Source organism: Salmo salar, chromosome ssa13 (genome assembly GCF_905237065.1).
Source record: "Salmo salar chromosome ssa13, Ssal_v3.1, whole genome shotgun sequence".
Classification (NCBI taxonomy): Eukaryota; Metazoa; Chordata; class Actinopteri; order Salmoniformes; family Salmonidae; genus Salmo; species Salmo salar.
In genome coordinates, this window is record NC_059454.1 from 34,236,198 (window position 1) to 34,262,990 (window position 26,793).

Below are 26,793 nucleotides of genomic sequence, written 5' to 3' on the forward strand. Positions count from 1 at the left end.
TTGCGCTGCCTGATTGGCTATGGCCCGGATCAATATGGGGTGTGTCTTGTCCTGCAAGTTTACAGAGCCCTGAAATGCAAGCTGCGCTTCATCCACACAGGAGGGTCCAGAGGCTTTACAAGTATTGGATGGTTCTTTCTATTTATGAACAAAGGGAAATACATTTTTTTGTCAGCCTTCCAGAAGTTTGTTTCAGGTAAAGTTTATAATTTAGAATAAGTATTATCTTAAGGAATGGAATATGGAATGGAATATGATTAGCAAATATTATTTAGGCGTATGGGTTATATCATTAGGTTGCATAGGCATGTGGTAATTTTATTCAACTCTTCAGATGACCACACAACCAAGGACCTCTAAAAATGAACCAGATCATGTCAAGACGGGGAGGGACCAGAGTCCTTTTCTGGAGGGTAAGTTGTTTCAACAGTTGTGTTTGTTTATGGGCTGACTAATCTATTTGTGAAAGCTTGTGTATAGAAAAAGAGCAGAGGTTTTAAAGATCTATTTGTCTGGTGAGGATCATCTTTGTATTTGCTGGGTAATGGTAGTGCCGGGTATCATAGAGTGGAATACACTGAGTGTACAAAACATTAGGAACACCTGCTCTTTACATGACATAGATTGACCAGGTGAATCCAGGTGAAAGCTATGATCCCTATTAAATCCACTTCAGTCAGTGTAGATGAAGGGGAGGAGAGGTTGAAGAAGGATTTTTAAACCTTGAGACAATTGAGACATGAATTATGTATGTGTGCCATTTAGAGAGTGAATGGGCAAGAAAAAAGATTTAAGTGCCTTTGAACTGGGTATGTTAGTAGGTGCCAAGTGCACCGGTTTGAGTGTGTCAAGAACTGCACCGCTGCTGGGTTTTTCACGCTCTACAGTTTCCTGTGTTTTTATATATATATTTTTTTTTTTTTCTTCGAACCCTTATTTTACCAGGTAAGTTGACTGAGAACACATTCTCATTTATACCAACGACATGGGGAATAATCACAGGGAAGAGGAGGGGGATGAATGAGCCAATTGTAAACTGAGGATGATTAGGTGGCCATGATGGTATGAGGGCCAGATTGGGAATTTAGCCAGGACACCGGGGTTAACACCCCTACTCTAACGATAAGGGACCTGTGATCTTTAGTGACCACAGAGAGTCAGGACACCCGTTTACCGTCCCATCCGAAAGACGGTCCCATCCGAAAGACTGTGTATCAAGAATGGTCGACCACCCAAAGGACATCCAGCCAACTTGACACAACTGTGGGAAGCATTGGGGTCAACATGGGCCAGCATCCATGTGGAACACTTTCGACACCTTGTAGAGCCCATGCCCCTGACAAATTGAGGCTGTTCTGAGGACAAAAGGGGGTGCAACTCAATATTAGGAAGGTGTTCCTAATGTTTTATACACTCAGTGTATATCCCAATTGCAAGAGTGCTAAAGCTAAGAAAACGTGGTCCCATTCTACCTTGACTGCTGCAGACTTGTATTATTTAAAGGTCTATCTGTACATTTCGTTATGGTCATGGAGGAAAGTGGATCCCAATAAAAGCTAAAAATCAATAGTTTCCCCTCATTAAACTGGGACTTTCTGCCTGTATACACGCCCTGCTTTGTGAGTCTCGCCTCTCAGAGACATGTTGAATAATTAACAAACAGAAATGTTTTGATAATGTTACCAAGTATCTCTACTGATGAGCACACATGCCAGGGTGTTACAGCTACATATCCACATCTACAATATTGGCCTACAGTAGCCAAATACATTCACCTAACATGTTTACTCACCTGGTTGCTCAGGTTTATGAGTCCCCTAATTTCAGAGTGACCTAAGGTTTTTGGAGCTATATTTGTAGGGAATCATGAAGGTGAGGTATTGACTTTATGTACTATGCTGTATTTAAAGGAGACGTGTCTCGGCCCACAAATTCTGGGGTGATGAGCAGCAACAAGGTCGTGGTGAGTGGAGTGCGGAGGCTGAGCACCATCTCAGAGCACGACCCAGACAAGGTAGATACTGACCTCAGCTCTCAGGATCCCATGGGAGGCCGGGAGTGGGGTGGATCCAGTTTCTCACTGTGTTCCAACAAGCACATCAACAACAGCAGCGATCGCTTCTCCTCCTTCGAATCCCATCAGCCTGACGCCGGGGGTATTGTTGCTCCTCCTTTCTGAAAATTAACGCTTCAGTGGTGAATTTTGTCTAGAGCGTAATTCCATTATCGTAACGATTTCATGTCTGACAAGTTGAAAAGCCAGAAATATAACAACCATTGTTGATAATGCAGTATCATCTGTATAGTCAGAAAAGCATTTGGGCTCTACTAGTACTTACATCTGCAGCCTTCCTCTAGTGTGATGTAACATCAAATCAAATTGTATTTGTCACATGCGCCGAATACAACAGGACTTTACTGTGAAATGCTTACATACAAGCACTCAACCCACAATGCAGTTCAAGAAATAGTATTTAGAAAATGTTTACTAAATAAACTAAAGTAAGAAATAAAAATGAACACAAAATAACAATAACGAGGCTATATACAGGGGGTACCGGTACCGAGTCAATGTGCAGGAGTACAGGTTAGTCACAGTAAAGTAGGTAGAGGTAAAGTGACTATGCATAGGTAATAAACAGCGAGTAGATGCAGTGTAAAAACAAATTGGGGCGGGTCAATGTAAATAGTCCGGGTGGCCATTTGATTAATTGTTCAGCAGTCTTATGGCTTGGAGGTAGAAGCTGCCAAGGAGCCTTTTGGACCTAGACTTAACTATCCGGTACCGCCTGCCGTGTGGTAGCAACCTTTTCACTGATTTAATATTTCTCTCCCTGTCCCCAGATGATTGTGCTGCCATTCTGCTGGCCTGCCTCTACTGCCGGTTCTATGACATTGTAGTCATGGTGCCAGACACATGTGAGAGAGCTGTAAGCCGCTGTTTCCCCTCGTTCAAATACCTCAACGCATCCAGGGAGCAGGAGCGGGGCAGTGGCTGGTGCAACTGCAATGTAGAACTGGACTGCAGCTGCTGCAACTCCTGTCAAGAGGGAGCCGAGTTACTGGAACTCGCCATGGAGATCTCTGAAGTCTGCTACCGATGAAAAGATCCCCTCTTTCAAATTACTCCATTTGATATGAAGGCCTAAAAGGACAAAAAATGCACCTTGTCAATGTTTGTTCTATCAAAATATCAATAACTAGAGTTGTCCCATTTCTTAGTTTCAGGGGGAACATGAATATGTTTACAAAGATGGACAGTATGGCTAAAGAGAGTGTTAACTGAGGTATAGAGTGCTTAATAATGATCCCTCCATTGAGCCCCATTAAATATTAACCACCAAAACGCTCCATTCCGCAAACGCTTCAGTTCTGTAACCATGAACAGAAATAAACAGATTGTACCTAAAAACACCTGCTTCTTTCATGATTGATTTTTCAGCCTTAAACCTGTCACATAAACAGCCAACAATATTGATGACTATATTTGGTTACATTCCCACCCCCCTAGTTACAAGGGGAGGAGTGACCGAGTGCACACTACAGGAGAAAGGTAGAGAATTGGGACGCACTGCATATCCTTCCAAAATGACAGAACCAACTGTATCCCACTCAGTAAATACTCAGGTCATGCAATCACATGAAAACTCTGATAGTGACAAGAGCCAACAAACAGAGTACAGCCTGCTGCAAGTGAACGGGGCATGGAACAGACAGATTGGTGGACAGACTCAGAAGGAGGGACGGTTATCAGCTGCTAAAATGTGAGTAGTAGGTTATATTTTGTATTTACATTTTGAATATTTTTTTGTGGAAAGATTTAACACATCTCTTAAGCATGAGAGATCATCTTGCTGAATGGCAGTGTAAAAAAAAAGGGGAGTATACTTCTGGTTCCAAATCTTAGGAATCAAATGAGTTAATACTTTGATTAATGTTGATTTTAACAATATATGTTAGTTTAGAAGAGGGAATATTTTAATCTCATAAGATTTTTTATATTTGTTGCCTCAATGTGGGTCAGCGGTCGTTTTCATAAATGACTAGGTTAACTGGAACACATGGGATATCTTTCTATTTTGGGCACAGCTGACATTTCAGCTTGTTTAACCGTCGGTGTACAGTAGATTAGTAGACCACCAGTAGAAAAGCTGTTCAACAGTTTGTAATTTTGTCTGTACACCTTTACTTTGCATCCCAACTAACCTACTGGGAGTCTATGTTCTTGTTGACAGTGTAAGTGTCATAATATTGTGTGCATTAAAGACTTTAGATGTTAAGTGTGTATTTATAGAAAAGTTTGTGGTCATACGCACATCCTTAACTTAGGTGCTGGGGTAAGGAAGGCCCGCACACTGTTTATGCCCCCAATTCACTACTTTATTAACAACAATCTTCGACCAAGGTAAAGACAGTTTCAGGTTGGATATTCAACAGATATTCGCGCTTTCAAACCTCAATAGCTTTCAAAACACTTGAGCCACAGACTCCAAATAAGTGTCATGATGTTGGAGAAATTGCACGTCTCATTTTCACGATTGGGATATTAATTTGCTTTACAAAGCTAATAAACATGTGGAAATGAGAGCAGCCTTTTGTATTCCTAGTTGAAATAGTTAGGGAGCATAAACAAAGTACAAACTTGTTTTACATTTGAATTTCAATCGCTCCTTGATCATGGGATCTACTGACTTCAAACAAGGTTCAGAATGTACACTCATTGGGCCTATACATTAAACACCCTTTTGTTTGTCCATTTTCATCTCACATGTTTTTACATGAATTTTTCCAACTTTTAACAGCTCCTTGGTCATGTGACCTACTGACTTCAAACAAGGTTCAGAATGTCCACTGACTACCCTTCTATATTGCACAGCCTTTAGTTTGTCCATTTTCATCTCACAAGTTTTTACATTAATTTTTCCAAATTTCAAATTTCAATAGCTCCTTGGTCATGTGACCTACTGGACTCAAACAAGGTTCAGAATGTACAATCAGTGGGTCTACACACTGCACACCCTATAGTTTGTCAATTTCCATCTCTCACGATTTTACATGACTTCTTCAAACTTTACATTTCAATAGCTCCTTGGTCATGTGACCTACTGACTTCAAACAAAGTTCAGAACATTCACTGACTACCCTTCTATATTGCACAGCCTTTTGTTTGTCCATTTTCATCTCACATGTTTTTACATTAATTTTTCAAACTTTCAAATTTCAATAGCTCCTTGGTCATATGACCTACTGACTTCAAACAAGGTTCAGAATATACACTCAGTGGGCCTACACATTGCACACCCTTTTGTTTGTCCATTTTCATCACAAAAAGCTTGGATCGAGGGCTGACTTTCAATAGATCGCAGCGAGTGAGCTGCTTGACTCTGACCCAGAATCAGGTCGTCTATGAGTGATTCCGTCAAGCCCGTTCCCTTGGCTGTGGTTTCGCTAGATAGTAGGTTGGGACAGTGGGAATCTCATTCATCCATTCATGCGCTACACTCATTAGATAACGAGGAATTTGGATACCGCAAGAGACTTAATTATGTCCCGCCGTTTACCCCCGCTTCATCGACTTTCCTCACTTTGACATGATGGGGTCACAGCCACCCTAAAGGTGGTTTGAGTGCGAAGGGTAGCATGCTACGGTCAGATATCATCAAATTGACATCCATTAGAGTCACGCGCTGTGGTATCATCAGAGGCTTTTTTGTCCTACAAACGGGACATCAGTTGTCGCTACTAACCTTCAGCGGACTTTAACTGGGTTTTTACACCCAATCAACATCAAGTGCCAGCGCAATATTTATAGGCTTGAGAACCAAATACCCATTGCAGTTTCTAGCGGCACCATCGACCGGGTGTCGAAAGAAGGAACAGAAAATGATCTTCCCCTTTCAATCATTTGCTTGCCCAGTCAGCCCTCCGGGACAGAGGCATAGGAACCATGCTTTACCAGCGCTTCATCAATATTCCTCACTTTGACATGAAGGGGTCACAGTCACCCCACAGGTGATTTGAGTGCGACCGCGACAGGTGGGTACGCTCCTTTGAATTTCATCAAGTTGGCATTCAGTGATCCATGCCCAGTGGGAACCTAGGCTTCTTCCATCCATTTTATGGTTCCGCAGCAAATCAATGGGCGTAGATGGTACTACCCACATCAGATGTAGGACTCCCTCCCCAGACAAGCTGAAGATACCTCTCCCCACTTCGTAAGGCATGAGCCAGATCTATGCAATACCCTATCACTGCGGGGCCAATGGGTTTAGTCTCCGCCTCAAGTCTAGTGAGCGTAGAGGAGACCTCCCCACCTACAATGCGAACGCCATAGCTGGGGAGATCCGCGAGAAGGGCCGGCGCGTGTCCAGAGTTGCCGCCGCCAACCGCCGGACCCAACCCCCCACCGGTCCGCCTTTGGCCCACCGACGGACACCACCTCGACGAATCCCTGCACGCAGCCCCTTGCGAGACCACACATGAGAGACCGCGAGATGGGCCGCACAACAAACTTCCAATGGTGGCGAGAGGAGGGCTACGGAGCGACTGCTCCCCCAGCCGTGGCTCGAGCCCAGCCCCGCTTCGCACCCCAGCCAGACCGACCCAGCCCTTAGAGCCAATCCTTATCCCGAAGTTACGGATCTTTTTTGCCAACTTCCCTTACCTTCATTGTTAGAACATGCCAGATACTGTTCACCTTGGAGACCTGCCGCGGATATGGGTACAGCCCGGCATGAGATTTACACCCTCTCCCCCAGGTTTTCAAAGGTCACGGAGAGCTCACCGGATGCCGCCGAAACCGCAATGCTTTCCAGGGCTTGGGCCCCTCTCTTGGGGAGAACCCATTCCAGGGCGCCCTGCCTTTCACAAAGAAAAGAGAACTCTCCCCAGGGCTCCCGCCAGCTTCTCCGGGATCGGCTGCGTTACCGCACTGGATGCCATACTGCGCCCGTCTCCGCCAGTCCGTGGACATTCTGAAAGTAGTTTGATTGTCACATTACCAAGGAGCAATTGAAATTAGAAAGTTTGAAAAATTCATGTAAAAATGTGTGAGATGAAAATGGACAAACTAAAGGGTGTGCAATATAGAAGGGTAGTCAGGGGACATTCTGAACCATCTTTGAGGTCAGTAGGTCACAGGAGCTATTGAAATTTGAACGTTTGAAAAAGTAATGTAAAATGTGTGAGATGAAAATTGACAAACTAAAGGGTGTGCAATGTGTAGGCCCACTGAGTGTACATTCTGAACCTTGTTTGTGTCCAGTAGGTCACATGACCAAGGAGCTATTGAAATTTGAAAATGTTAATAAATATTTTCAAATAGTGCGAGATTAAATCGACAAAAAAAAAAGCTGTGCAATGTGTGTTTATGCCATCGGGTAAGCTAGAACCAGTTTTTAAAGTTTTAGGAGTAATGGTTAAAGAGTTATTGAAATTTGAAAAACTTGATTTGTCACTATGTTGACAGTCCTTAACTGCTGTTGGTGGACGTAAGGAAAACTATCCGTCGAATATCCAACCTGAATCCGTCAATCTTCGTCAGGTCAAACATACTGAGTGCTCACATCCCAAAATATACACATTTCACCTCACATGACCATGGTGGATGTGGAAACAATAAAATGTACTTTTGAGCATAGTCAATCATAATCACAGAGGTACATATAGACATTAATGATTACATACATACAAATTGGTAGTTCAAACCTAGGCAACAGTAAAAAAAAAAAAAAAAAGTAAGATATATATTATGTTGGAAACTGTTGGATAATTCTCCCATGCAGGACGCACAGTGGCCGTAGATATAATTACAGTGACCTATTTCAAAAACAATTTATGTTTTTATTTTTCTTTATTTTTCTTTAGCCTTTATTTAACCAGGTAGGCCAGTTGAGAACAAGTTCTCATTTACAACTGCGACCTGGTCAAGATAAAACAAAGCAGTGCAACAAAAACAACAACACAGAGTTACACATGGGATAAACAAGCGTACAATCAATAACACAATAGAAAAATCTATGTACAGTGTGTGCAAATGTAGTAAGGTTAGGGAGGTAAGGCAATAAATAGGCCATAGTGGTGAAATAATTACAATTTAGCATTAACACTGGAGTGATGGATGTTTCAGATGATGATGTGCAAGTAGAGATACTGGGGTGCAAAAGAGCAACAACAAAAAATAACAATATGGGGATGAGGTAGTTGGGTGTGCTATTTACAGATGGGCTGTGTACAGGTACAGTGATCGGTAAGCTGCATGTACCTCTAATAATTTGATATCCATGAGATGGGTACATATACTGTAGTAGCTACAGAAAATATAATATATACATATGTACAAAATGACCAAGTGGAGCCCTGGATGGCAGGACAAATCCAGTGTTGTAGAGGTGCCTGGAGAAATGGGTATACTCTAATTTTGCCAAAATGTTTCCAAATGGCCCACCCACGAAGGAAAGGCGCCCTATCTGAAAAATTCTATGAGAAACAGTGACATACACTCCCCTTACAGAAAAAGTTTGCAGTTTTGAAATTGCAGTAAAAGTGCAGTAACTGCAGTCTACTGTGGTATTTTGGATGCAGTAATTGCAGAATAATTGCAGTATAACTGCAGCTATACTGCAAAATTACTGCAGTAAAAAAACACTGTTATTTTGGATGCAGTATTTGCAGCATACTGCAGATATACTGCAATCCAACTACAGTTATACTACAGTGTACTGCAGTAATCCTGCACTCTGACTGCAATATTTTTTCGTAAGGGTCAGAATGATCTAAAATGATAAATCCCATATTGATCTTTCATTCAGGCCAATCCATGCTGTGCTGTGTAGTAGGCTAACAGTAGGCCTACTATTAAAACAGATACACTGTGTCAAAAATTCACAGGTTTCAGGTTTTCAAAGGTTTTCTATTATCTTCAGAAAAACAACAACATTGTATGTTCTAAGTCCATAACAATGCTTAAACCACATCATGAGACCACTTTTGAGGTCTGGGGAAGACATTTAATTCAGGCACCTAGCACCATTGTTTGATTGGCAGTGTTTCTGTAGCACATGAGATGGAGTTTGCAAAATAAATGGCCACTGGATTGATGGAAATAATCATCATATCATTCTGATAGGTAGGCATAGGCTACTTTGTAGCTAGTTAACATTTGAGGTTTTAGTAAAGCCTTTCCATCTACCGGAAGACGCTTAGGCCTATCACTAGCATCACTATGTGTCCTGTTACTTAATTGTTTGAAACCTGGACGTTTGAATTCATAATATGAGGCAAGCTTACCTTGCTTCAAAGTAGCCTATAGCTAAAATCCAACCATAGAAACGGGGAGGCAATTATTTTATAGACTTCCTCATATGCATTCTCCTGTTCTATTGGTTTTATTTAAACTTTCTTTCATTGTCTAGCAGCCAAAGGCATTATCCTAATTATATTAGCAACCCATGATAGTTGTTGTATCTTTCAGTCCCCGCTCTTTCTTACTGGTATTTCCATTTCTGTCAATGAAACCGCTTGCATGTGCGGTGCGCATTTTACAACGGTGTTTTGATTCAGATCTTTAGGAGACATTCCGGACAAACTGTGAATCAAATACAGTTCTCGTCTCAGTAATAGATTATCGGTATCTCCCCCCCATCCTTTGTGTCTTAACATGATTGATTCCAATGTATCTCAGAGAGCTGATGTGACGAGCCTCCATGAAATGTGCAGCCACAGGGTTTATCTGGTCAAGAATCCTGATATTACTCATGTGTTCTGCTTTCCTTGTTTTGAGAGCTCGTTTCGTTTTTCCTACATAGCATAAACCACCAATACGCTTGATCAGGTATACCACATATTTTGTGGAAGACGTAATGATGCCCTTAATCTTAATGCCCTTGCCAGGGTGATTGAACATTGTGCATTTGTTCGTAAAGTTACACTGGGTAGGCCTACATCTACCACATATGTAATTACCGTCTAGCACATTGTCTCGGAAGGTGCTAAGTGGCACCGGTGGAAGATCAGACCTCACCACCAGTTGGCTGATGTTTGGGGCGCGTTTGAAGACTACTCGTGAGGGTTCTTTAAACGTCTTCTCCAGTTGTGGATCAGTGCTCAAGATGTGCCAGTGTTTTTTAATGATGTGGTCGAACTGTTTGCGAAGTGGGGAGTATTGAAGAAGGCATTGAACTCGTTGGTCAGCGGCAGGGGCGCCGCCAGGGAATTTGGGCCCCATGAAAAGACACCCCACCACCACAGACCACATCAACCCTGCGCAATTGCTGTAACCACACACCAACAGAACCCAATTGACCCATTCAAAGATTTAAATAACTACCTTTGCAGGCTTGCAACTCTCTTGTAGTCCAATATTTACTGTACGATATTTACTGACAGTGAGCTGTGAATATATAACACTGTGCAGACATGCATGCAACATTCTGCATACAGTGGAATTCACTATTTGATGCAAGACTGATACCCTCTATAAGAAATGTGCTAAAGGCCATCTTTTACAGTCTAAATGTAATTTAAATGGTAAAAATCTTGAATGGAAAATTCTCTTAACATTAATGAATAACTTAAAATAAATATAACTTAAATATACATTAACCTCTTCAATTAAAATACATTAACGTTATCATCTATAGAATGATATAACAAACAAAATAATAAAATCAGCAGCAGATTGTTGAACTAAGTATACATACCAACTAGAAAATAAGCAGCTGTAAAAGTGGAAATGGAAAACAAAATGGAAATGAAAAGGCCTGATGGTGGCGCTAGAGGAAAGGTCAAGTGGTCACCAAATCAATAGGTTTCTTCCACTTGGGGTCTTGATTGTGCACAACAAATGTTATGTCAATCCAGCCATTACTTTGAGATACATCGTGTTCGCAGTCTTGTTCTCAGCCTGTGGGCATCATGTGTGTGGTGATCCAATATCCATAGACATGCCATTTAACAGTTATCACTGGCCCTTGCTCAGCCTTACTCACCAAGAGCCCAGCGCCGAGCCTTCTTACTAGCAAAGTCACTGATCAAGTCTTTAAAGTCCAGCTTTCTAGGTAACTGACTTTCAATAGACAGCATGGCAAGACTGCAAAGCCTGTCCTGGGACATAGTGGACCTCAAATCATTTTTTGGAATCAGTTTTAGCTTAATGAAAGCTCTCTTGCCACCAGCAACAGTCCCAGGCAGTGTGCAAAATATATGTAAAGCAAAGCACACTTCTCCAAAAATGCTTTGCAGCTGCACCTTACAAATTGCATTCAGGAGACTAAAAGGGGACAAGTTGGGGGGGAAAGTGTCAGCGTATACTGTACAGTGTTCAGGTGTCTAACTTCATTTTGAAACTCAGGTGTAAGATCTCTGGAATATTTCATGATCAGTGGTTGGCACACAGAAGGGACTTTATCCTCACTTATCTGCCCAACTTTCAGAACAGCAGAAAATGATTCTACATTTTTTTCAGTGGTGTAGAACCTAGTGTCCAAGTCACTTATGATGTTGTCCATAGCAGTAAAAAAACACTGTGTTCCGAAACACCATTGCTGCACTGTACCTCTCATGGAATCTCTTCCTTTTCCTCTGGCGGCTGTGTTCCTTGCTAAATGGAGGCGCAACATCTATTTGCGTAGCAATCAGTGTTGCCTCAGACAGGAGAGACTTCCATCCATCTCTAAGAGCCTGCATCTCTTCCTTTAAGGCTCTGATATTGGCTGCCTCTGTGTCAGGTGAGATTTGTCCTGACTGGAGAATCACATTCCTGTCCTCAATGCATTGCAGTACATGTAATTATGCCAACCGACATGTCATTCAACACAATGCTGCTCACCTCCTTCTTCAGTTGCGAGTAGGGCTGGTTCAGGGGTATGGGGATGGGGAGACAGGGCTGCTTCAGGGGTATGGGGATGGGGAGACAGAGCTGCTTCAGGGGTATGGGGATGGGGAGACAGGGCTGCTTCAGGGGTATGGGGATGGGGAGACAGGGCTGGGTCAAGGGTATGGGGATGGGGAGACAGGGCTGGTTCAGGGGTATGGGGATGGGGAGACAGGGCTGGTTCAGGGGTATGGGGAGACAGGGCTGGTTCAGGGTTATGGGGATGGGGAGACAGGGCTGGTTCAGGGTTATGGGGATGGGGAGACAGGGCTGGTTCAGGGGTATGGGGATGGGCAGACAGGGCTGCTGAGCCTGAAGCTGTATCTGTTGGGCCTGGCTCCAGGCAGGGGCAGGGACAACTGATTTAGTAAAAATAGCTTACTAAAAGTTTGCCTCCATTGATTAAATGTCGGCTGAAAGAGGAGCGAAATGTAAACAATTTTCTGTGAAGATATTAAGTAACTAATGTTAGAGGAGCAAAAGAAGCCTATGTCACTATGGACTAAGCTAACAGGTCAATTTCCACCACTCACGGACTACACCCACTTTCCTTTGTGAAAAATGTGGTATTTTTGTAACGGTCCCTTGCATCATGCAGCCATTCCTCTGGGTAACACCGTTGTCTGAAACGCTCATCCAGACAGGCGGCTCGTTTGTCATAGTCACTCTGTGTACTACAGATCCTGCGTATGCGACTGTATTAGCTGATAAGGAGGCTCTTTATCGGGGGTGTAGGGTGCAAGCTATCTCCGCGTAACAGTGAATTCCTGTCCGTCGGCTTTCTGTAAAGGTCCGTGCTAAAGCCACCACACTCCCTCTTTATCAAAATGTCAAGAAAACCTGTTGAATGCACATCAAAGGTGAAGGTGAATTGCAGATGTTCACTGCTTGTATTGATGGAGTGGAATTGATGAAGTTCCTCTGCTGTACCCTGGAATAGAAGGAATAATGTCATCAATGAAGCGTTTCCAGAGCTTGATATGGCGCAATAATGGATTGTTAGGGCTGAAAATCACATTATTCTCAAACAACCCCTGCATACAGATTAGCATAATTCAGTGTCATTTTACTGCCCATAGCAGTTCCCTTCTGTTGAATGAACATGTCATTTTCAAACATGAAATAGTTCTTAGAACAATCTCAGCCAGTTCAACAATACATTTAGTGCTGGGAGTGTACCAGTTGGTTGTTGACTAAGATAGTGTGCCCATAGCTTCTAGGCCTCCCTGGTGGGGGACGTTTGTTTACAGGGACTCAACATCAAAGCAGGGTTAGTATGTACAGTATTTATAGTCAAGCCAGATGAAAACAGTAAAGCTTTATAAATCCATTCAAACCTGCCATTATGACAGTTGTGATCACTTACCATTTCTGCTGGCTCCTCATGCAGTTTCCAGAGCACATCAGAACATGGCCTCTCCTGGACAGTGGTCAGCCCTATTGTGTTCACCTACAGAGTGATCCAATGCCACAACCTGCTGGATGTTGGGAATGACACACTGCTATGTGGTCATATAGAGGACCAGGATGAGCTCAAGGCCTTCAGAAGCAACACCAAGCCCATCAAACGCTTCATTATCATTGATGAGACAGTCAATCAGCTCTATGGCTCCCAGGTCACCAGGTATTTTGAGGCCAGAAATGTTCTCTATAGGATCCTCCCACTGCCCACTACAGAGGAGAACAAGTCCATGGAGCTTGTGACCAGGATTCTGGAGGAGGTCCACAAGTTTGGCATAGACAGGCGCTCTGAGCCCATCATTGCTATTGGAGGAGGGGTGTGTCTGGATGTGGTGGGCCTAGCTGCTTCTCTCTACCGCAGACGAACCCCCTATATCCGTGTCCCGACCACCCTGCTTTCCTACATTGATGCCAGTGTGGGGGCTAAAACTGGAGTCAACTTTGCCAATGGTAAGAACAAGCTGGGGAGTTACATACCCCCGGTGGCAACATTTTTAGACCGGACCTTCATCCGAACTGTTCCTCGCAGGCAGGTTTCTAACGGAATGGCAGAAATGTTAAAGGTACTCATCATTGCAGCATGGGTACAGTATGCATGTGGGTTGAATACGTGAAAGCACCCTAACACATGACAAACTGAGCATGTCATCTTTCTAAAAGGACTGAGACGGTTGCTGTGCATTTCGAGGCATATCTGGACAACAGTTGTTTTGGACAAACATCTCTTAACAGCAAGGTGTGGTTGTATTTGTTTGCTGTCTTAACAGCAAGGTGTGGTTGTATTTCTTTGCTGTCTTAACAGCAAGATGTGGTTGTATTTGTTTGCTGTCTATTACATGTCTAATACACTATACTAATCACTATTACTAATTAACACATATGAAGGAAGAAAGTTAAGCACTTTTTACAAGCCTAAATCACCCCATTGATAGTGGCTTACTTCCAAACTCTGTATGGAGCTAATAAATCAGCCATCATTCATTGTGTTCTAGATGGCTCTAATGAAACACAGGGGTCTGTTTGAGCTCCTGGAGACTAAAGGCAGGTACCTGTTGGACTCCAGTTTCCAATCCCATGACAAGATCAGTGGCTGCTGTGACCTGGAAGATGCTGCCTCTTCGTCCACACGGATTGCCATAGAAACCATGCTAGAGGAGTTGGCTCCCAATCTGTGGGAGGATGACCTGGACAGACTGGTGGACTTTGGCCATCTAGTCAGCCCTGAGCTAGAAATGGTAAAGATTTGATCACTGAGTTGATACTAGTGAACGATAAAAAAGGTGTATGGAGGGGATATGAAAGGATGGGGAGAAAGATATCAGGGAAGGTGTGAATGATCAGATATATTTTTGACAAGTGAAGACAATTCGACAAATGTGCATACAGTATAACTTTACCTATGGAATTAACCTCTTTATGCTCCTTTGCAGAAAGTGCTGCCTGCGCTGCTCCACGGGGAGGCAGTGAACATTGACATGTCCTTCATGGTGTACGTGGCCCACCAGAAAGGGCTCCTGACAGGAGAGGAGAAGGCCCGGATCAGCCACTGCATGGTGGGGCTGGAGCTGCCTGTGTGGCACCAGGATTGCACTCTGGCCCTGGTGCAGAAGTCTCTGAGCGAACGACTGAAGCACTCTGCAGGGTCCCTGAGGATGCCTCTTCCCACAGGACTGGGCTGTGCAGGTCTGGACATCTTTCCTTTAGGAACACCATCAGGCTGCCTTTTTATATCAGACTCAAAATATTCCTAGATATTCCATACAGTATGTGTTTTGTAATAACCTAAACAAGCAAGCTCATTGACTATACTGTAGATTCTGTCTCATCTCTACAGAAATCTTCCATGACATCAGTGATGAAATCCTGTGCCAGGCTTTCAAGATCTGGTGTGATGAACTTGGTTCTTCTTGACATCTGGAGATAACAATATCCACACTGAATACACTGACGCCATGATGAGCTGGTGAAGATGAAATACTGTGTTTCATATTCAATATGTTTCAGTCAACACACATTTACTCGAAGTCTAAATATGAATATAAATAATATACAGTGTCTACAGAAAGTGTTCACATCCGTTGACTTCTTCCTAATTTTGTTGTTTTACTGGCCGAATTTAAAATAGATTCAATTGAGATTTATTTGGTCATTGGCTTACACACAATACCCCATAATGTCAAAATGGAATTATGTTTTTCGAAATGTTTACAAATGAATAAAAAATGAAAAGCTGAAATGTCTTGAGTCAATAAGCATTCAACCTTTTTGTTATGGCAAGCCAAAATAAGTTCAGGAGTAAAAATGTGCGTAACAAGTCACATAAGTTGCATGGACTCACTGTGTGCAATAAGTGTTTAACATGATTTTTGAATGACTACCTCATCTCTGTACCCCACAGATACAAATATCTAAAGGTCCGTCAGTCAAAAAGCAAACTTCAAACACAGATTCAACCACAAAGACCAGGGAGGGAGGTTTTCCAATGCCTCACAAAGAAGGGCACCTATTGGTAAAAAAGCAGACATTGAATATCCTCTTGAGCATGGTGAAGTTATTAATTGCACTTTGGACGGTGTATCAATACACCTAGTCACTACAAAGATGCAGGCGTCCTTCATAACTCAGTTGCCGGAAAGGAAGGAAACCGCTCAGGGATTCACCATGAGGCCAATGGTGACTTTAAAACAGAGTTTAATGGCTGTGATAGGAGAAAACTGAGGACGGATCAACATTGTACTTACTCCACAATACTAACCTAATTGACAGAGTGAAATAAAGGAAGCCTGTACAGAATAAAAAATATTCCAAAACATGTCCTGAATACAAAGTGTTATGTTTGAGGCAAAACACATTACTGAGTACTACTTTCCATATTTTCAAGTATAGTGGTGGCTGCATCATGTTATGGATATGCTTGTAATCAGGGCGGGGCTTTTCAGGATAAAAAAAGAAATGCAATGGTGCTAAGCACAGGCAAAATCCTAGAGGAAAACCTGGTTCAGTCTGCTTTCTACCAGACACTGGGAGATAAATTCACCTTTCAGCAGGACAATAACCTAAAACACAAAGCCAAATCTACAGTGGAGATGCTTACCAAGAAGACAGTGAATGTTCCTGAGTGGCCGAGTTACAGTTTTGACTTAAATATTCTTGAAAATCTATGGCAAGACCTGAAAATGGTTGTCTAGCAATGATCAACAGCCAATTTGATAGAGCTTGAATATTTATTTAAAGAATAATGCCAAATGTTGCACAATCCATGTGTGGAAAGCTCTTAAAGACTCAAAGAAGGATTTTTAAGCCTTGAGTCAATTGAGACATGGATTGTATATGTGTGCCATTCAGAGGGTGAATGGGCAAGACAAAATATTTAAGTGCCTTTGAACGGGGTTTGGTGCACCGGTTTAAGTGTGTTAAGAACTGCAATGCTGCAGGATTTTTCATGTTCAACAGTTTCCTGTGTGTATCAAGAATGGTCCACCACCCAAAGGACATCCAACCAACTTGACACAACTGTGGGAAGCATTGAAGTCAACATGGGCCAGCATCCCTGTGGAACACTTTTGACACCTTATAGAGTCCATTTCCCAACAAATTGAGGCTGTTCTGAAGGCAAAAGGGGGTGCAACGCAATATTAGGAAGGTGTCCATAATGTTTTTTATGCTCAGTGTATATTAGTGTTTTATTCCCATTAATGTTTTTTACAAATGTAAAAAAAAAACATCCACTTTGACAGAGTATTTTGTGTACATCGTTGACCAAAACTTACAATTCAAATACATTTTAATCCCACTTTGTAACACAACAAAATGTGGAAAAAGTCAAGGGGTGTCACAACTTCCCCCGAAGTCGGCGGAAGCGTTCGGCAGTCGACGTCAACGGTCTTCTAGCCATCGCCGATCCACCTTTCATTTTCCATTTGTTTTGTCTTGTTTTCCCACACACCTGGTTTACATTCCCTCATTACTTGACGTGTATATAACCCTCTGTTCCCCCCGTGTGTGTGTGGAATTGTTTGGTGTAAAGTGTATGTGCACTTCAGACTGGTTTGCGATGGGTTATTTCAACCCATATTTTGTTGTTCTGGGTGCCGTTGGTTTTGCCTCATTAAACTGCTCCGGTTATTACCCAGTTCTGCTCTCCTGCGCCTGACTTCCCTGCAGCCAGTTACGCACCTCTTACAGAATTCCACACCCTGAATATGGAGTCAGCAGGAGCAGATGCCCATGGTATAGGGGTCGGGAGCACGCGGCGATGCTCCACCATCTCGGCGCCGCCATGGGCCGCGTCGTCCAAACCATGGACCGCTGGGAGAGACAGGGAGTTCCTCCAGCGCCTCCACCAGCACAACCGGGGTCTCCGCTACTCGCCCCCCCCCCCTGCACCCGGTCCCAGTGGGATTTGTCTTGCCCTTCCCCAGGAGTACGATGGGATGGCTGCACGCTGCCAGGGTTTCCTGTTGCAGCTGGATCTATACCTGGCAACCGTCCACCCGGCTCCTTCGGGCCGTGAGAGGGTGTCCGCCCTCGTCTCGTGCCTCTCGGGGAAAGCCCTGGAGTGGGCCAACGCCGTGTGGGGAGAAGGAGATGCGGCGCTGGACCATTTCGCGGATTTCACCCGCTGCTTCCAGGCAGTCTTTGACCACCCGCCCGAGGGTAGAGCGGCGGGTGAACGTCTCTTCCATCTGAGGCAGGGGACGAGGAGCGCCCAGGAGTTCGCGATGGACTTTCGGACCCTGGCCACCGGCGCGGGATGGAACGACAGGGCCCTGATCGACCACTATCGCTGCAGTTTGCGCGAGGACGTCCGTCGGTAGTTGGCCTGCAGGGACACCACCCTCACCTTCGACCAGCTGGTGGAACCGTCCATTCGGCTGGATAACCTGCTAGCTACCCGCGGACGTCCTGTGCGGGGTCTGTCGGTTCCATCCCCCAGCACCACTGCTCCAATGCCCATGGAGCTGGGAGGTGCTGCGCTCAGGGAGACCGGAGGAGGTTCCTTCACGTGCACCATCTGTGCCTGCAGAGGTCACACTGCCGGTCGGTGCCGGGTTGGTTCCTCTGGGGGTCGAGGCAGCAGGCAGGGCACTCTGGCGTCACCCCAAGTGAGCCGGCACCATTCTCACCCAGAGCCCTCTGTTGCACACATGTTTTTGTATGTTACTTTTCCTGAGTTTTCCCCGCAATCCCAGCATAAGACACTCGTCGATTCAGGCGCGGCCGGGAATTTCATAGACAGATCATTCGCCCATAGTTTAGTTTAGGGATGGGCACAGCCCATCCAGTGGCTATGCCCTTCCAAGTTCACGCCTTAGACTGTCGACCATTAGGGTCAGGGTTGATTAGGGAGGCCACCGCTCCCCTGGGCATGGTGACGCAGGGGGGTCACAAGGAGAGAATCAGTCTCTTCCTCATTGACTCTCCTGCGTTTCCCGTGGTGCTACACCTACCCTGGTTAGCCTGTCATGACCCCACTTTCATGGCAACGGAGGGCTCTCATGGTGTGGTCGCGAGAGTGCTCAGGGAGATGTTTAGGGGTCTCTGTTGGTGCTACTATGGCAGAAAGTCCAGACCAGCGAATGATTGAGTCAATGCACGGGGCGCGCTTCTTCACCAAACTAGATCTCAGGAGCGCTTACAACCTGGTGCGTATCCGGGAGGGAGACGAGTGGAAGACAGCGTTCAGTACCACCTCAGGGCATTATGAGTACCTAGTCATGTCATACGGGTTGATGAATGCTCCGTCAGTCTTCCAAGCCTTTGTGGACAAGACTTTCAGGGACCTGCATGGGAAGGGTGTAGTGGTGTATATCGATGACATTATGATATACTCCACTGCACGCGCCGAGCATGTGTCCTTGGTGCGCAGGGTGCTTGGTCGACTGTTGGAGCATGACCTGTATGTCAAGGCTGAGAAATGCCTGTTCTTCCAGCAGTCCGTCTCCTTCCTAGGGTATCGCATTTCCACCTCAGGGGTGGAGATGGAGAGTGACCGCATTTCAGCCATGCGTAATTGGCCGACTCCCACCACGGTAAAGGAGGTGCAGCGTTTTCTAGGGTTTGCCAATTACTACCGGAGGTTTATCCGGGTGTTTGGTCAGGTAGCGGCTCCCATTACCTCACTGCTGAAGGGGGATCCGGTTCGATTGCAGTGGTCGGCTTAGGCGGACAGGGCTTTTGTTCACCTAAGGGCCCCGTGTACCTCGGCTCCCTTGCTGGCCCATCCGGATCCCTCTTTGGTGTTCACAGTGGAGGTGGACGCGTCCGAGGCTGGGATAGGAGCCGTGCTCTCTTAGCGCTCGGGTACGCCACCGAAGCTCCGCCCCTGTGCCTTCTTCTCGAGGAAGCTCAGCCCGGCGGAGCGAAACTATGATGTGGGGGACCGGGAGCTGTTGGCTGTCGTCAAGGCTTTGAAGGCGTGGAGACATTGGCTTGAGGGGGATAAACATCCTTTTCTTATCTGGACTGACCAACGCAATCTGAAGTACATCCGGGCAGCGAGGAGACTGAATCCTCGCCAGGCAAGGTGGGCCATGTTTTTTACCCGTTTTGTTTTCACCCTTTTGTACAGACCAGGTTCCCAGAATGTCAAGGCAGACGTACTGTCCCGGCTGTATGACACAGAGGAGAGGCCCATGGATCGCACCCCCATACTCCCGGCCTCCTGCCTGGTGGCGCCGGTAGTATGGGAGCTGGACCCGGACAATGAGCAGGCGTTACGTGCAGAGCCCGCTCCCCTCCGGTGTCCAGCTGGACGTCTGTACGTTTCGTCTTCTGACCGTGACCGGCTGCTCTATTGGGCTCTCACGTCACCCTCCTCTGGTCATCCAGGTATCGGTCGGACAGTGCGCTGTTTGAGTGGGAAGTACTGGTGGCCCACCTTGGCCAAGGACGTGAGGGTTTATGTTTCCTCCTGCTCGGTGTGCACCCAGTGTAACGCTCCTAGGCACCTGCCCAGAGGTAAGTTACACCCCTTACCCATTCCACAACGGCCATAGTCTCACCTGTCAATAGATTTTCTCACAGATCTCACCCCTCACAGGGTAACACCACGATCCTGGTCGTTGTGGACCGTTTCTCCTAATCCTGCCGTCTCCTCCCTCTTCCCGGTCTTCCAACGGCCCTACAGACTGCGGAGGCCTTGTTCACTCACGTCTTCCAGCACTACGGGGTGCCTGAGGATATAGTGTCTGACCGAGGTAACTAGTTCACGTCGAGGGTCTGGAGAGTGTTCATGGAGTGTCTGGGGGTCTCGATCAGCCTTACCTCAGGTTTTCACCCCGAGAGTAACGGGCAGGTGGAGAGAGTTAACCAAGATGTGGGTAGGTTTCTGCTGTCTTATTGCCAGGACCGGCCGGGGGAGTGGGCGGCGTTCGTGCCCTGGGCAGAGATGGCCCAGAACTTGCTTCGCCACTCCTCCACTAACCTCTCCCCCTTCCAGTGCGTACTGGGGTATCAGCCTTGGCATCAGAGTCAGACTGAGGCTCCTGCGGTGGACGACTGGTTCCGGCGCGCGGAGGAGACATGGGACGCCGCCCATATTCACCTTCAGCACGCCGTGATGCGCCAGAAAGCCAGCACAGACCGTCACCGCAGTGAGGCCCCGGTGTTCGCACTGGGGGACCGGGTCTGGCTCTCGACCCAAAACCTGCCCCTCCGCCTGCCCTGGCGGAAGCTGTGTCCGCGGTTTGTGGGGTCATTTAAAGTCCTGAGGAGACTGAACGAGGTGCGTTACAGGTTACAGCTCCCCCCCGATTACCGTATTAACCTCTCGTTCCATGTGTCTCTCCTCAGGCCGGTGGTGGCTGGTCCGCTCCAGGAGTCTGAGGTGCGGGAGGTTCCTCCGCCCCCTCTGGACATCGAGGGGGTCCCGGCGTATGCCGTTCGCTCCATACTGGATTCGAGGCATCGGGCGAGGGGCCTTCAGTACCTCGTGGAGTGGGAGGGGTACGGTCCGGGGAAGAGATGCTGGGTTTCGGTGGAAGACGTGTTGGACCCTTCAATGCTGCGGGAGTTCCACCGTCTCCGTCCGGATCGCCCTGCACCTCGCCCTCCGGGTCGTCCCTGGGGGGGAGACGACGACGACGACGACGACTGTCGGTTCCTATCCTTGTTCGGGCGGCGTTCAACGGTCTTCTAGCCATCGCCGATCCACCTTTCATTTTCCATTTGTTTTGTCTTGTTTTCCCACACACCTGGTTTACATTCCCTCATTACTTGACGTGTATATAACCCTCTGTTCCCCCCGTGTGTGTGTGTGGAATTGTTTGTTGTAAAGTGTATGTGCACTTCAGACTGGTTTGCGACGGGTTATTTCAACCCATATTTTGTTGTTCTGGGTGCCGTTGGTTTTGCCTCATTAAACTGCTCCGGTTACTACCCAGTTCTGCTCTCCTGCAGCCAGTTACGCACCTCTTACAAGGGGTGCGAATATTTTCTGAAAGCACTGTATAAATTAATTATATTGGAGTGTCTTTGATTATTCTATACTGTATTCTCATTAACCTCATTGTATACAGTATAATTTCCCCATCATTCGTGTTCAGAGACAATTAGGGAAATACTTAAATAGAAAGAAAACATAGAAAGACAAGTACAATATTTTATTGACTTTCATATTTGTCACTAGTTTTCACACTCAGTTCCAATGAATGAGCTTGATCTTGACATCACTGATCCATCCCTAACCAGTTTATGACCATCACTACCCCCATCTCCCCTGGCAACAGAGTCATTATCAGATTACAGTAGCAATCTCAGCAGAGGCGTCTATCTGAACTATATAAATAGAATGAGTAGAGCTGACAGTTTGTTCAATGTGTGAACAAACATGGCTCTTTGAAATGTTAGTGGTACACCCAAACTGTGCCATGGTAGTGGGCCCGATCAAAATGAAAATGTGTATTTACAAATAATAAGCTTAAAATCAACTGTCACCATTGCTTTTAATGGACATGGTAGTTCTATGCATTCAGTAACATGCTGACCTGGGTTCAGTCAAAGGGCAGTGAGTGAATGACAGGCCTGTGTCTAGATATCAGCAGACAGACCTGGGTTCAGTTTGACCATGAGGGCCATTCTGCAATGGATTGTTACTGCAGAGAATGCCCCATTAAGTGCATGGCCTACTTTGTGCTTAGCTTAACCTTCTGCCTGATTGCCATTCTTCTTAAGTTATCGCTCTATAAATAAGGAAGAAACATCCATACATAAAGCTACATCAGCTAAGCTGTCAAAAAACAAAATATTAATTCTTTCTTTACATATTTTAGACTTTGAATTTGGAAACACATTTTGGCAGTCAACACTGAGGTACATTACATTCAGACAAATTATTGGTCTAAAAAAGAAGCTGATAATTCTGTAAAACTACATTTTGATTATTGCCCTCTGAGTGGAATTCTGACATTAAAAAAAATATAAATAAATCTAGCATCAAAAGCATCCCAAAAAAAACAGATGGCCTGGAGAGACATTCTTACAGTCCAGTGTTAGAGACCATGTGGTCATGGGAGGCCCATAACATGGTCTTCTACTGTCTGACAAAATGCCCTTTACTACTGCTTCCCTTAGGGACCTTGCAGCTCAACACTTCATACATGAAGCACCAAACACCAGAAACAACAACAACATACCAGTGTATAGTAGTCCTCATAGGTCTGTGGAAAATAAAACAACAACTGTAAGGCACTTCACTTCAATGTAAATCATTCTGCTGGCCGCTTCTTATTAATCATTACAACATAATAGATGACCAGCCTAATGTGTCTAATGTCGTCTGGGAAAAACAGGCACAATACTGAGCTACAACTGTGATCATTGCATAGTTCCACAGACTTGAGAATGCACTGTAACCATGCTCTCAATACAGTGGTGTAATGTACAGTAGATAGTTATTATCAAAGGCATATTTGAGTACTTAGCTAAGTTGTTAAATAGTAGAAATATACATTAACAGTACAGTTTATAGTTATAACTACAATCAATCATACAATAAATTGTATGCATTTAAAAACCCTAAATATAATATTGTTAGTACATAACCAACCATTGTTAGTACATAACCAACCAAACCATTTTTCAATTTATGGATGTCATTCCAGTGTTTTCAGTGAGTCATACTTTCTTCTTTTTTTTTTATCCCACAGCAGTGTCCTTATATTCCTTGGCAATATAAACATTTACAAAACTTAAAAATTGATATTGGACAGGCAAATCCTAACAAGGGTACAACAAAACAATAATAATTTAGGAAATGGACAATTTAAAAACAAAATATATTTTTCATCCTAGGAGATACACTTCTTAGGGCTCAATTCAATCTGTATCCCGGAAGGTCCGTGTTATTGCTTGATTGTTATAGCAAGTCAATCCATTTTGCGAAAGATCCGAGTTATAACTTGATTGAAATTTAAAAGCAATGTTCCCGCATTCGCAGAGACTATATTCATGTTAAACGCTGCATATGTCAGCTCAATTGGAAATTACTTTTACATTTTAACATCCGTGATACGTCCACGATACGTACTGAATCCAGCCCTTAGTGCGTATTTCTTGCAATACATTTCCATCATATTATCAGAAATATCTTCATAAAGCTAAATATGCTTGTATTGAAATCACTGTTGCATTTCTGACAACATTGGTAGACTGACTACATTCTGTACTATATGTGAAATGTTTACAAATCCTCTGACTAAGGCATTGTCACATTCAAGTTCAATCTAAGATGATGTTAAAGCACAAAAGTAATTAAAATAATGTATTATCGCTTCTGTCAAATTGCTCTGAACAGACTTGCTAAAAAGCAAGTAGTGTGTGTGTGTATCACACCAAAAATATATTTAACCACAATTTTTAGCTTTCATTCCGAGGGAATTACATTGTTTAATATTTAAAAGCAATAAGCTCATCAATCAGGGTTTTATAACTATTAAAAGCCTGTCCTATACAGTACCATGATAACTATACACAGGTACGTGTCAGATATTGCTCCCTGACTCATTGTCATCAAAGTATTATAAAAATCAGACCATGATCGATTAAAATGAACTATAAAACATTTATTTAAAATCAATACATAAGAGAAACTGAACTAAATTCAGTTTGAACGCTTTCAGAACCCAATGATACCATAAAATAAACAAAACAAAAAATATAGGGCTGAAAAATTAAATATGTGTCAACACCTGAAAACAATCAACCAACAAACAAACCAACCAGCAGCTGGCTGAAGTAGGACAGGGTGGAGGGATGGAGATAAAGATGCAGGTGGGTGGGCAGCAGTGAGTGCTAACAGCCATGGTCGTTCTCTTCCATGCTTATGCTGCCTGAGCAGCTGCTGTCCTTAGAGGCCCCGGGCGAGACAGAAGAGAGCAGAGGGTCTCCCCCTCCCACCGGGGACAAGGTGTCATCCATCCGGAGCTCGCCTGAGAATCCCCCGTGGCCCTCGGTATAGGGAGAGGTTTCATCATTGAGCTCCAAGGTGGTGGATTGAACCTGGTCTGGAGTGCAGGCTGGGTGGTGTTGGTGCTGGGGGTCGACAGGGTACAGATCCTGGTGGAAATCTCCCAGGGCTGGCTCCTGCTTGATGCCTCGGGCTGAGAGCTCCGCTGAGCAGAGGTCAGATGAGTCTGTGGTCAGACCATGGGCACGAGCCTGCATCTCCAACTCCTGAACCCAATCAAGAAAGAAAGAAAGACAGAAACAAAAGGAAAGCGAGAGTGTTATCAACATGGTCTGTCTGTCAGCTACATAACTAAAACCATCCAGAGGATAGAAAAGCCCATCTCGATTCAATTCAATTCAAGGGGCTTTATTGGCATGGGAAACATATATTAACATTTCCAAAGCAAGTGAAGTAGATGATATACAAAAGTGAAATAAACAATAAAAATGAACAGTAAACATTACTCTCACAGAAGTTCCAAAAGAATAAAGACATTACAAATGTCATATTATGTATATATAGTGTTGTAACGATGTGCAAATGGTTAAAGTACAAAAGGGAAAATAAATAAGCATAAATATGGGTTGTATTTACAATGGTGTTCGTTCTTCACTGGTTGACCTTTTCTTGTGGCAACAGGTCACAAATCTTGCTATCCTACTTTGATTGGCTAATACAATATGTGACCTTTTGAAGGCATAGCTAGTAGTTTCCCATCTCTCCCAGTCTGCCACGGCCTACAGTGCTGTACCTGTATCCGCATCATCAGGTGTCTATTGATGTGCTCCAGCTTCTTCTGCCTGTTCTCCAGCTCTTTGGCCCCCTGTTGCTCCCGCTGCAGCTTCCTGATGTACTCCACCGACGCCTTGAGAATGGTGCCTTTGTTCCAACGCATATCCCTGAGGACCAGAGAGAGGCCCGGCAGGCCAGCAAGATTTTATCAGACTGAACTGTTTGCATTCTAGAGTCAACTGACAACGTTCTAACTCACAAAATTCTCAGGGGTATGGATGTACTGGGAATAGACTGAGGCACTGATCTATAATTATCATCCTGTCTAGCCTAGGGTCAATGAACTGTCTGAGCCATGATATATATCTGATAGAAAGACTTCATCGACGTCAACATTTAGGCAACTTACGGATCACTTGATTTTGGAATCATGGTTCCCAATTCTTTGATCCGGTCATTGATGTTAAACCTCCGTCTTCTCTCAACTACAGGAAATAGGGGCAAGAAGAGAACAATTAGAAACAATGAATCATGATACATTTTATAATGAACAGCTAATGTTACAGCATTAAACTTAAGTTATGGAATGTGATATATCTAAATAACCCACATTTATTTCTTTATATATATATATATATATATATATATATATATATATATTTTTTTTACCTTTATTTAACTAGGCAAGTCATATTACTAGATAGCTGAGAATTATAGTTCAACAAAACTCACTCAAATTATGGTTATCCTTCTTCTGTCTTTCCTTTGCCATTGCCCTGACCTCTGCTTCTGAAACAAAGCAGTTTGCGTTAATTATTCATCAAAGCATCGATGTTGACACACAACAAAACAGTTATGGCAGAAATATTTTACTTAGTAGCGGAAGAAAATAAATTCAACTGTGCTGAGCACGCTATAGGCTTAGCAAAGTGCACCAGTGTAACCTAACTCAAATGACTTAGCTAAGGTAAATATGAATACGCAGACGTACCTACAGGATACCCTTCAGGTCTCTGATAGTTCTCAAACTTGCCACATGATTCTGACTTGTCCATGTGCATAATGGCCGGAGATTGGGAAACTATTTGGCACATAAAATGTTCAATGCATTTCTCCTTATTTTGAATGACAAAATACCCAAGTTTACAATAATCCAAAACAATAGTAATGCAAAGCACATGCATAAAAATGTTTCTGACCCTTTTAGCTTTTTCTCAATCACAAAGGTCTGGAGAATAATTTGTAACACCATGTTTGAATCTGGATGTTTTTCATGCCA

At 44.3% G+C, this 26,793-nt stretch overlaps 3 protein-coding genes across 6 annotated transcripts in view; 2 read left to right on the forward strand and 1 right to left on the reverse strand.

Annotated features, from left to right (window-relative positions):
• The first annotated feature begins 91 nt into the window (after nt 1-91).
• Nucleotides 92-3,412, forward strand: LOC123726139 (myoD family inhibitor domain-containing protein 2). Its single transcript, XM_045692733.1, has 4 exons — nt 92-196; nt 335-413; nt 1,911-2,156; nt 2,845-3,412. Exons 2-4 carry the CDS (start codon nt 335-337, stop codon nt 3,102-3,104), a joined length of 585 nt encoding a protein of 194 aa, XP_045548689.1. The 5' UTR covers nt 92-196; the 3' UTR covers nt 3,105-3,412.
• Nucleotides 3,413-3,531: 119 nt separating this feature from the next.
• On the forward strand, nt 3,532-15,568 carry LOC106567279 (2-epi-5-epi-valiolone synthase). Its single transcript, XM_014136396.2, has 5 exons — nt 3,532-3,764; nt 13,263-13,896; nt 14,326-14,568; nt 14,764-15,016; nt 15,168-15,568. Exons 1-5 carry the CDS (start codon nt 3,589-3,591, stop codon nt 15,242-15,244), a joined length of 1,383 nt encoding a protein of 460 aa, XP_013991871.1. The 5' UTR covers nt 3,532-3,588; the 3' UTR covers nt 15,245-15,568.
• Nucleotides 15,569-21,921: 6,353 nt separating this feature from the next.
• The window catches only part of LOC106567278 (melanocyte inducing transcription factor), a 35,374-nt gene continuing 30,502 nt past the window's right edge, over nt 21,922-26,793 (reverse strand). For 2 of the 4 annotated variants that reach the window (XM_014136388.2, XM_045693169.1), the window contains exons 6-10: nt 26,506-26,595; nt 26,247-26,303; nt 25,924-25,999; nt 25,534-25,681; nt 21,922-25,006 (exon numbers count right to left, since the gene is read on the reverse strand). In XM_014136388.2, coding sequence (XP_013991863.1) covers nt 24,626-25,006; nt 25,534-25,681; nt 25,924-25,999; nt 26,247-26,303; nt 26,506-26,595 — 752 coding nt within the window. In that variant the 3' untranslated portion in view covers nt 21,922-24,625. The remainder of the gene's footprint in view (nt 25,007-25,533; nt 25,682-25,923; nt 26,000-26,246; nt 26,304-26,505; nt 26,596-26,793) is intronic. The other 2 variants (XM_014136390.2, XM_014136389.2) reach the window with 2 other exon arrangements.